The sequence below is a fragment of the Phacochoerus africanus genome, chromosome 14 (assembly GCF_016906955.1).
Source record: "Phacochoerus africanus isolate WHEZ1 chromosome 14, ROS_Pafr_v1, whole genome shotgun sequence".
In the NCBI taxonomy this organism is placed as follows: domain Eukaryota; kingdom Metazoa; phylum Chordata; class Mammalia; order Artiodactyla; family Suidae; genus Phacochoerus; species Phacochoerus africanus.
The window spans coordinates 35,153,059-35,165,291 of NC_062557.1; the positions used below are offsets into that span (position 1 = coordinate 35,153,059).

The 12,233-nt window shown below is 39.2% G+C and overlaps 1 protein-coding gene across 5 annotated transcripts in view; it reads right to left on the minus strand.

The window, feature by feature from the left end:
• Window positions 1-4,779: 4,779 nt before the first annotated feature.
• SKA2 (spindle and kinetochore associated complex subunit 2) overlaps window positions 4,780-12,233 on the minus strand; it is a 34,310-nt gene continuing 26,856 nt past the window's right edge. The window contains exons 3-5 of one of the 5 annotated variants that reach the window (XM_047757930.1): window positions 11,321-11,497; window positions 6,455-6,505; window positions 4,780-5,384 (exon numbers count right to left, since the gene is read on the minus strand). In XM_047757930.1, coding sequence (XP_047613886.1) covers window positions 5,316-5,384; window positions 6,455-6,505; window positions 11,321-11,497 — 297 coding nt within the window. In that variant the 3' untranslated portion in view covers window positions 4,780-5,315. The other 4 variants (XM_047757931.1, XM_047757932.1, XM_047757933.1 and 1 more) reach the window with 4 other exon arrangements.

Sequence of the window (12,233 nt, forward strand, 5' to 3'; positions counted from 1 at the left end):
ACCACACCCGCCCTGCATTGCTTTCGGCTTGAGGTGAGCTGTCGACACGAGACTACAGAAAGTGCCAGAGTATCTGCTTTATACTATTTTCTACCGTAAAAAGTGTTTAAAGATTGCAGAAGGATTGAAGGTTTACATGAAATTCTTAATTTTCCGTTCCGGTTTGTTGCAAACACCTGTTACACTTAACCCAACTAGAATGCAGCTGAAGAGAATCAACAATAATCTAGGAAGTTCTTAAAATACCAAGGCATTTGGACCTTCAAGTGGGCAATAACAATTTTCTTAGGAGTTCCCGTCGTGGCTCAGTGGTTAATGAACCCGACTAGGAACCATGAGGTTGCGGGTTCAATCCCTGGCCTTGCTCAGTGAGTTGTGTAGGTTGCAGACGGGACTCGGATCCCGCGTTGCTGTGGCTCTGGCATAAGCCGGCAGCTACAGCTCTGATTAGACCCCTAGCCTGGGAACCTCCATATGCTGCCGGAGCGGCGCTAGAAATGACAAAAAATAAAAAAAAATTAAAATGACCTCAATTATACATCTTATTAATGGCTAATGGGGAAGTTCCCTGGTGGTCTAGTGGATAGATAGCCAGGCTTTCACCACTTGCACCTGGGGTTCAATCCCTGGCTTGGGAATTGAGATGCTATGTATAGCCGCTGCATGCAGTGGGCCAGAATTCCTTAATAATGGCTAATGTTATGATGAGTGAACTTTACTTCAATTTAAAAAATTGTCTAACTTGGGTTTCAAAGAGTAATGAGACATGGTCTTTATAACCCAGTAAAGCAGCAAAGGAGCAAGACAAATTACAATGTATGGTAAATATTAAAATATGTTCCTGTTTACTACATATATTCACCCAAGAGCCCCCAAATTTTTAATGATCACAATAGTTCATAATAGTGAAAAAAAATTGGAAAACCTGCACAATTAATTAGGGGTCATTGCTTACAAGGATAGTCGGATTCTGGCTAACTTGAACAAAAAAGAAGTTAGTTGGCAGGATGCTAAACCACCCTGTGTAGTGGGGAAAACTGTGGTCTGCCCCATCGGAATTCCTTAAGGAAAGACTGACCTTTTTTGCCCTCGCCCTATGCCCCCCACCAAAATCTCCCAACATGTCTATTACACAACTTAAATGCTTGTCAATGAGGAACCATTAAATATTATGGTAAATTCATACATATAGCTATTCAAAACAATGGCAGATGTATGCCATGAAGATATTGAAAATATACTTAAAATAGAAAAACTATAGGTAGAGTATAATGTATGGTATTAGCCTATTTTTTTTTTAAGGGCTGCACCCTCAGCATATGGAGGTTCCCAGGATAGGGTCCAATCGGAGCTACAGCTGCTGGCCTGCACCACAGCCACAGCAACACCAGATTCTTAACCCTCAGAGCAAGGTCAAGGATCAAACCAGCAATCTCATGGTTCCTAGTTGGATTCGTTTCCACTGTGCCATGATGGGAACTCCCTATTTTTGTTTAAAAATGTTTTAAAATTTGGATTTCTCATTGTGGCTCAGTGGCAATGAACCCAACTAATATCCATGAGGACTCAGGTTCTATCCCTGGCCCTGCTCAGTGGGTTAAAGAATCCAGCGTTGGGGTAAGCTGTGGTATAGGTCACAGAAGCAGCTTGGATCTGGTGTTGCTATAGCTATGGTGTAGGCCAGCTGCTGTAGCTCTGATTTGATCCCTAGCCTGGGAACTTTTGTATGCTGTGGGTGCTGCCCTAAAAAGCAAAAAAAAAAAAAAAAAAGTTTTAAAATTTATATATATGTGGAAACAGCTGAAGAAAATTGCAATTACTTGGAAGATATGCATACTTAGATTTTTAATTAAAAAAAATTTTTTTTTGTCTGAGCCCAGAGCATGCGTAAGTTCTCAGTCCAGGGATCGAACCTGAGACACAGCAGTGCCAATGCCAAGTCCTTAAATGCTAGGCCACCAAAGAAATCCTAATTTTTAATTTCTTAAAATTAAGGGTGTACTTTAAAACACAACATAATTAAAATTAACTTGTATCAGTCACAACTTAAGACATAAAAATACTATTAGTCACAAAGGAGAAAACGGTTATCCAGATGAGAAATTTAAAAAGGTCTAGGAGTTCCCTGGTGGCCTAGGGATTAAGGATCTGGTGTTACAGAGTTACAGCTGTGTCTCACTGGGCTAAGGACCAGACATTGTCTGGGAGGATGTGGGTTTCAATCACTGGCCTCACTCAGTGAGTTAAGGATGCCACATTGCTATAGGTGAGGCATAGGTAGGTCACAGGTGCAGCTCAGTTCTGATGTTTCTATGGCTGTGGTATAGGCCTCAGCTACAGCTCCAATTCAACTGCTAGCCCAGTTGAATTAATTAATATGCCGCATGTTAAAAGAAAAAAAAAAGGACTGGTGTTGCCACTGTTGTGACACAGGTTTGATCCCTAGTCTGGGAACTTCTGCATGCCACTGGTACAGCCAAAAAAAAAAAAAAAAAGATGCAAATTTTACTTCCAGCTAACAGAATAGTGGCTGTTAATAACAAAACCAGTAAGTATTCTGGACACGTTCAGTTGGAATATTCAGGTAGAGGTTTTTATTGGAAATATGGATCTAGGTCTATTGGAATAAGTTATACTTGGGGATCATCCCCCAAAAGGCAATAAATCAAACTTTGGAAACAAATTAGTATATAAAGGAGTGCAAAGAAAACAATCCTAAGAGGAGTGAAAGGAAGAACCAACATTTAGAAGATAACTTGTGAAGGAAATCGTAGAGAACAAACAGTACAATCCAGTGTTTTCCCGATTGAAAGAAAAACCACTTTAAAAACCAGGGATGAGTTAGGACTTCTTAATTTTCTTTTTTTTTTTTTTTAATGGCAACACCCACGGCATATGGAAGTTCCCAGGGTAGGGGTTGAATCAGAGCTACAATGCCAGATCCAAGCTGCATTTGTGACCTAGCCATGGCTCTCAGCAACACTGGATCCTTAACCCAGTGAGGCCAGGGATCAAACCTGCATCCTCAGAGTTCCTGTTGTGGCACAGCGGAAACAAATCCAACTAGGAACTGTGAGATTGTGGGTTTGATCCCTGGCCTGCTCGGTGGGTTAGGGATCGCATGTTGCTGTGGCATGTGCAGGTGGCTGTGGCGTGCGCAGGCAGCTGTGGCTCCAATTGGACCCCTAGCCTGGGAACCCCCATATGCGGCGGGTGCAGACCTAAAAAACAAAAAACAAGAAAAAAAAAAAACCAACCTGCATCCTCATGGATACTAATGGGATTCTTAATCCACTGAGCCACAAAAGGAATTCCAGAACTTAATTTTAACTAAAGCTGTTCTCTCAACACTGTTTGTCAGCTATTTATTTTGATTGTTAATAACATAATAAAAATTATTAATTATAGAAAAGTATAATTCTAGAGTTCCCACTGTGGCGAAGCAGAAACGAACCTAACTAATATCCATGAGGTTACCTGGCCTCACTCAGTGGATTGGAGATTCAGCAATGCCGTGAGCCATGTAGGTCGCAGATGTGACTCGGATCCAGGGTTGCTATGGCTGTGGCCGTGGCCAGCAGCTGTAGCTGTGATTCGCCCCCTAGCCTGGGAACCTCCATATGCCATGGGTGTAGCCCTGAAAAGCAAAAAAAAAAAAAAAAAATAAAAGTATAATTCTATAACCTAACATTAGATAGACTTTTCATCATTTTTTCAATGCCCTGTTTTTAATTACACAAATGGAAATATCTATTGAAGGATTACCTAATATCAAACCCTAATACTCTACCATCTCATTGTGCTTCTAAACCATCCTGACACTCACATGTTAAGTGATTTGCTCAGGGTCATACAGCTAGAATTTAAAGCCTGCATTTACATCGCAGGTATGAGTCCAAAGCCGAATCTTAACTACAAAACTGCAATATCTGCTTCCCTATTTAGCATAGCTTCAGCATTTATAGTAATAATTTACTGGCAACTTGACCTCTTAGTTTAAAGCTAAACCATAATTTACTTTCCTATTACTTGCTGTTAGTTTTTTTGTTTTTTTTTTTTTTAATAAATAGGGAAACATATACACACACACAGACACCTGGCAAGTAGTAGTTGCCAGTGATCCTCTCATTTCAGTTCCTTTTTTATTTTTTTTTTTCAGCTGCCCCCATAGCATATGAAAGTTACCAGGGATCAAATCATGCAGGGGGTGTGACCTATGCCACACCTGCAGCAACACTGGATCCTTAACCCCCTGGCCCAGACTAGGGATCGAAGCGTCACCTCCACAGAGACAAGCCAAATCATTAACCTACTGTGCCACAGTGGGAATGCCCTCATTTCAGTTTCTTAGCTTTCATGTAGAATAAACAAAGTAATACAGGCTAGAGAACAAAAGTAGTGTTGAAATACAATATAGATATTCTAAAACAGCATTTGAAAGCAGAGCTTATGTTGCTCAACATTAGCAGGCAAATAGTTCCCCTTGTAGCTCAGTGGTAATGAACCCAACTAGTATCCATAAGGATGTAGGTTCAATCCCTGGCCTTGCTCAGTGGGTCAGGGATGGGTGTTACTGTGAGCAGTGGTGTAGGTCTCGGGTGAGGCTCAGATCCCTTGCTGCTGTGGCTGTGGTGTAGGCTGGCAGCTACAACACTGATTTGACCCCTAGCCTGGGAACTTCCCTATGCTGCGGTGTGGCCCTAAAAAGGCAAAAAAAGAAAAAAGCAAAAACATTAGACAAGGTGAAACTGTCACAGAAAAGCCAGCTTATTATATAAGTTAGGTATGGCAGGAGACTGTTTATTAGCAATCTCATCAATAATGTGACCACCTCTGTAATCAGAATTTTTAATTATAAAATTCTATACATATATATGATACAAATATTTTTTCTATCCTTTAATTTCCAAAGCATGTTCAGTCACATTTGACTGACTGACAGTACATGAATATACTTTTATAATAGGCTAGGACATCTATGTTATCCTGATTATACAAAAACAAATACAAAATGGTGTTGAGACTTCCTTTCCTGAAATTACAAGTTATGTGTGTGTGTGTGTGTGTGTGTGTGTGTGTGTGCATATATTTTTTAATCTTTTTATTTTCATCCCATCCTTTTGGCTGAACTTTGATAGTATCTGCCCTTCCTGTATTCCTGTTTTTTGCAGAAGGCATCACTAACCAATCACCCAAGCCAAATCTTCTTTGTCATCCCCCCACCAGTAGTCATCAAATGCTAACAAGACATCTTCCTAGATCCTTCTGGAAGGGATCTCTTCACCATTAGAGTTTCCTTTTGCAAGTCCATTTCTTCATAAATCTGACATGTGCGCTTTTAATTGCTCTGCCGCAGTTTTCTCTTCTTCCGTCAGTGGTAATAGCTAGAAAACAAATGACAAAATCTTTATTTCAAAAAGCTTTAAAGATTGTTAACTTCATGAACTTTTGCTTTGTTATACCAGTGTTTCCATAAGTTCATACTAAGTATGTCATCACAAATTTAGGAAGGCAAGGGAAAAAGCATATTGACTATCTATATATATGATACAATTAAACTGAAGAAACAAGGCCAAGAAACCAAACAATTTAAGGACTGTAAATTAACAGAAGCAAAGAAGTCACACTGGAACACCATATTCCAAAAGTTTTTTGAAAAAGAACTGTAAACAAAAATAGTCCGAAAATTTCTACACAAGTAAAGAATAAGGTTACATTTTGAATGATAGTTTAGATGCTTTTTTTCAGTCTGCAAGTAATAGAGACATTTGAAAATGGATAAATAAGAAATTTACTATCATTAAACAATAAATAGAGGCGTTCCCATTGTGGCTCAGTGGTAATGAACCCAACTAGTATACATGAGGATGTGGGTCTGATCCCTAGCCTCGCTCAGTGGGTTAAGGATCTGGCGTTGCTGTGAGCTGTGGTGTAGGTCGCAGACAGTTCGGATCTGGCGTGACTGTGGCTGTGGCCTAGGCTGGCAGCTGCAGCTCCAATTTGACCCCTAGCCTGGGAACTTTTATATCTCACGGATGTGACCCTTAAAAATAAATAAATAAATAAATAAATAAATAAATAAATAAATAAATAAATAAATAGAGAAGGGCAGACCTCAGGGCTGGTTTATGCAATAGTTCGACAATGTAATTACTCAGTTTTTTCCATCTAACAGCTCATATCTTTGATGGTGGCTTTATCCTCAAGCTGACAGGAAAGTAGCTCTAGCAGTGATAGTTATCACATCTATACACAATGTTTAGAAGAAACAAAGCTTCTTCCCAGGGGTTTCTCAGCAGTGAGGAAACTCTTCATAATTTCTTACTTCCAGCCATTCCTTCCTCATGTGTCATTTGGGTTACAAACCCATTCCTGAACAATATTAGTTTAAGGAAAATCCATTCCCCTTGCCAATCGGGCACACCCCTGAAGCTAAGGATAGGACCAACCTTACCTCAGACGTGAGGTTGTGAGGAATGGCACACATCTCAAGGAAGTCAGTTATCTGTTAGGCAGGGAGGGAGAACAGATAACAAGAAAACAGCCAGCAAACTGAATCCACAAAAGCAGGTAGGAGCAAAACCAAAGGAAAGCAGAGAAGACAAAAGGAAGTTTTAAGTGACTTTTGCCAACAAGCTAGCTGAAACAAAGGGTTAATGGGGAAATAATAGGAGGTAGGACATGAAGAATCACTCAAATAGTTACAAATCTGCCTAACTATATAGGTCATCTCTAGAGAGACTGTCAAATCTGGAACACCTCAGCTACAGAATCAGAATCTCTAGGGCAATGTCCAATTGAACTTTCTATGATGCTGGACATATTCTGTATAGGCATTGTCCAATCATCAGATACAGAAGTGAATTTTTAATTTTATTTAATTACTTTTATTTTATATAGCCTTATGTGACTAAGGGACAGCCCAACTAGTTTGGCTAATCAAGCCAGCATTTGCACAAAATGTTCACAGGAATACAGTGAAAATCAATCACATGCCTTTCTGCAACCTGAATAGTTACAGAACTTCCCTCTTCCATATCAAAAACAGGAAATGGTATTATTCTGGCAAGACTGTTCTCCATGAATCCATGGTTCTCATTGTGACCGCTGTTAAAGAGATTTCAGACCATCTGTTTAATAAAACTTCAAAGAGTTTTTCCAGTAATTAACTAGGCTAAAATGTATAGAAAAGTATCTTCTTTAACACAAATATTTCAGAGCATTTGATGGAATACTGCACATTGCATCTTTAATACCTCTTAAGTTTTCTATTTATTGCTGCATTTTTGTTTTGGGGGTTTGTGTTGCTGTTTTCTATTTGGAAAATAGAAAGTTTAGTCATTTTTTTTCCTTTTGATAGTCACCTTTATAATTAAGTATATTTAAACCTCAATATCTTCTCTTTTTTTTTTTTGCTTACAGCCACACCCATGACATATGTAAGTTTCAGGGTTAGGGGTCTAATTAGAGCTGCAGCTTCGGATCCAAGCCACATCTGTAAACTATGCTGCAGCCTGCAGCAATGCCAGATCCCTGACCCACTGAGTGAGGCAAAGGATCGAACACCCACCTCACAGAGACTAGTCAGGTTCTTAACCCTCTAAACCACAATGGGAACTCCCTAAACCTCAATATCTCAATAGCAACCAAAAAGATAAAGAAAGTAATGTGTATTCCCTTCCTTCTACCTCCTTTTCTGTTCTCATCGCCTTACTTTTTAATTTTATCAATTCAAGGACTTTTTTAATATTAGCAATTCAAATATGTATTTCTACCCTTCCAGATGAAAAACAACTTACTTTGATAAAAATTAAAGCAAGGTAATAACTGAACAGTTTTATTTTCTGATGTTTATAAACAAAATACCATTTGCCCTAAGCAGACATCCCTTTCTTGTTCTTCATGTTTCCAAAATAATTTTAAAAGCCCCTTTAGTCATCTTGGGAAATTTCAGGTGTTCTCCTGTGTTGCAGGGGATTAAGGATCCAGTGTTGTCGTTTTAGGAGCTTGGGTGGGTGCTGTGGTGAGGTTTCAGTCATTGGACCAGAAACTTCCATATGCTGCAGGTGCAGCCAAAAAAAGAAGAAAGAAAGAAAATTTCAGAATCCTCAACTCAATATTGACCTTGGCTTTTCTTAACTACCCTCACAGTTCTTTCCCTATAACTAAAATACATCTTCTTAGGAGTTCCTGTCATGGCTCAGTGGAAACCAATCTGACTAGCATCCATGAGGTTGTGAGTTCAATCCCTGGCCTCGATCAATGGGTTAAGGATCCCGCATTGCTGTAGGCCGGTAGCTACAGCTCCGATTAGACCCCTAGCCTGGGAACCTCCATATGCTGTGGATGAAGCCCTAAAAAGACAAAATAAAATACTTCTTTTTATACTTGAAATTTCTTTACACAACCTTTAAACTCTGCTCTCATAAAACTGTTTTTCTGTGATGGCATTTTGTTTTCTTTCACATTTCAATCATAAAAATTTTCTCTGAACTTTCTACTACTATCTCACTTTTAGAAGAATAGGTACAAGACCCTCTATATCCAACATTTCCCAACTTTACCATCATTGACCCTAAAATATGATCACCTTTTTCAAGGTTTATAATCTATCTTTCAGTCATTTCTCCTTGTTTGTCATGTCTCCTTGACCCAAAGTGAAAAAGTGCCTAAGGCAAAAGCTGAGGCTTTTAACCTTTGATATAATTATTGCTCATTTCAGATACTTCTTTTAACAAATTGAAGAACTTTATAGATATTCAAATGCTTTAACTTCCCCATCACTATTATAACTATTTTTCTGTACCACTTTTTTTTTTATGGCCACACCTGCGGCACATGGAAGTTCCTGGGCTAGGGGTATAACTGGAGCTGCAGCTGCCAGCCTACCGCATGGCCACAGCAACACCAGATCTGAGCCACGTCTATAATCTATACTGCAGCTCCTGGCAACATGGAATCCTTTAACACACTGAGCAAAGCCAGGGTTGGAACCTGCGTCCTCATGGATACTAGTCTGGTTCCCCTGCTGAGCCATGACGAGAACTTCTTTCTGTACCAGTTTTCAATTTTTTTTCTTTCTTTTTTTTTTTTTGGGCCACACCCGTGGCATATGTAGGTTCCCAGGATATAGGTCGAATCGGAGCTACAGTTGCTGGCCTACGCCACAGCAACACCAGCTCTGAGCCACGTCTGTGACCTATACCACAGCTCATGGCTATGCCGGATCCTTAACCCACTGATCGAGGCCAGGGATCAAACCTGCAACCTCATGGTTCCTAGTCAGATTCGTTTCCCCTGCGCCATGACAGGAACTCCTGTACCAGTTTTTAATCTGAGAAATATGACATCTATTTATTGTATCCAATGAAGACAATTTTTAGCTAATGTTCAAAAAATCGTTTTTCTCGGAGTTCCCGGTGTGACGCAGCGGAAACGAATCCAACTAGGAACCGTGAGGTTGTGGGTTTGATCCCTGGCCTTGTTCAGTGAGTTAAGGATTTGGTGTTGCCGAGAGCTGTGGTGTAGGTCGCAGACGTGGCTCGGATCCCACGTTGCTGTGGCTCTGGCATTCGCTGGCAGCTGTAGCTCCTATTGGACCCCTAGCCTGGGAACCTCCATGTGCCGCAGGTGTGTTCCTAAAAAGACAAAAAAAAAAAGTCATACTAAGTGATGAAAGTCAGAAGGAGGACAAATAGCATATGATATCACTGATAAGTGGAATCTAAAATATGGCAGAAATGAACCTAATTACAAAGCAGATACAGAGTCACAAACACAAAGAACAGATTTGTGGTTTCCAAGGAGGAGGGAGTGGGACAGACTGGGAGTTTGGGGTTAATAGATGCAAACTATTATATTTAGAATGGATAGACAACAAGTTTCTATTGTATAGCACAGGGAATAACATCCAATCCTGGAATACACCTTGATGGAAAGTAATATTAAAAAAAGTGTATGTATGTATAACTGAGTCACTTTGCTATACAGCAGAAATTGGTACAACATTGTAAATCAATTATAATTTTAAAAAAGTTTTGTTTCTTTGGAACAAGTTTATGTGCTTCTATAGTCAGGCTCTGATCACATACAATAGAAGCACATGTGACGATTTTATTTATAAAATGTTTATCACATACATAACTTTTTTTCCATTTTATTTATTAGCACGTGACACCACCGATACTGTTTAAATTCCTACTCCCTACACTGTCTGTGCCCTTTTTAATTGCTCTCACCTCCTCCACTATTCCTTTCCCCGTGGCATATGAGATACATTTAAGATGTCATTTTATGATTGTAACTAGGCTTTATACTCTTTTCCTCCATTGGTAAAATAAAGCATTCATAATCAAATTAACCTTAAGCTTTGAGATTTACTCTTTTTACAAACCCATAATTCAAGTATCTTAAGGCATAATTTAGTTCAGACTTTGCACATAAATACCATGTATGCTGCCCACAGCAGCATCTCATAGCAGTTATCTTTTCTGCCAAACCCACACACAGCTCTTTAATACAATATTCTAAGCAGCTATTAATAGTTAACTGATTGGAGTTAGCACCGTACCTATTAGACATCCGTCCAGATAAGTTAAGTTCTACTTTATCATTCAATCTACATTAAGCTATCTTTTCTTACAAAAGTCCCCGACTTTAGCTTAACAGTAAATAAAACACTTCAATTAGCTGTTCAAGATCTCAGTGCCTAGGTCAGAAGGTCAGATTCTTTTTTCTACACCAACACATCTAACGAGTTTTATACATCAGTGATAGAGGATCCCACTTATAGGGATTCTTGCATGAAGTGAGAAGGGAATGCAGAATGGAGGAAGAGAGTAAAGGTAGGGCTTACCTAAGCTCATCAACCCAACTTAATGAAAGGAAAACGTAAAAAAAAAAAAAAAAAAAGTTCCTTTTGTGGCTCATCGGGTTAAGAACCCGACTAGTATCCATGAGGATGTGGGTTCAATCCCTGGCCCTGCTCAGTGGTTTTAAGGATCCATCGATGCCATGAACTATGGCATAGGTCCCAGACAAAGCTTGGATCTGGCACTGCTGTGGCATAGGCCAGCAGATGCAGCTCCAATTTGACTGCTAGCCTGGGAACTTCCATATGCTGCAGGTGCAGCCCTAAGAAGATGAAAAATAAAATAAAATAAAAAGGAAATAAGAGCTATTATACTTCAGGAAATCAAGAAAATATCACTCCTACCAACTGACCACTGAATTTCAAAATGAGAGTTACTGGCAATTTATCTTTCAAAGTGAAATTCATAATTAAAATTCTACAAATCTAATTGGTCAAGTGAAACATTACCTCCAGGTCCGTTTGCTTTTGTAGTTCTCGTATCAAGGTCATAGTCTTATTGAAAGTAGCACAAATGCGGCTCTTGGTCTCTTTCTGCTCAGCAGCAATTGGTTTAAAGCGTGTATGCAAAGTGTGATATCGAGACTTTATTGCTGACAATTCTTTTAAGAGTGTAACTGGATTTTTCTATATCAGAAAAAAAATAGATATTAAATTGTGGAAAGGAAAAATGAAGCTTCTTTTAAGACTTAAAATGTATACAACACATTCTGTGATCCATTTAATAGAACACTGTGAGTATAATTTATTTAATTATGCCACTATGTGACAGAGGATGGGAGGAGAAGAGAAAAGACCTAGATCCTATCATCAAGGAATTTAAAGGCAAGGAGCAGAAATAACTCCTCCTCAACACATGAACACACACACACACACACACACACACACACACATACACACACAGTAGCAATATTAAATAGCAAATAAGGTCACATTAGATACATAATATTACATGCCATATTCACAATAATTAATTATGTAGCATTTCTAAAATACAATTCTAAATGTTATTCAGAAGGTGATTAAAGGAACTACTTTGATTTCTTCTTAAAGAGGAAGACAACTTTAATCCCAGCACTTCCACCAAGAAAAAAAAAACAACACAACATGAAATCATTTATCATGAAATTCTTAAATATAGGAGTTCCCATTGTGGCTCAGCAATAATGAACACAACTAGTATCCATGAGGACATGGGTTCAGTCCCGTGGGTTAAGGATCTGGTGTTGCCATGAGCTGCAGTATAGTCCAAAGATGGGGCTCAGATACTGAAGATGCTGGAGGCTGTGATGTAGGCTGGCAGCTGTAGTTCCGATTCGACCTCTAGCCTGGGAACTTCCATACACCTGCAGCACTAAAAAAA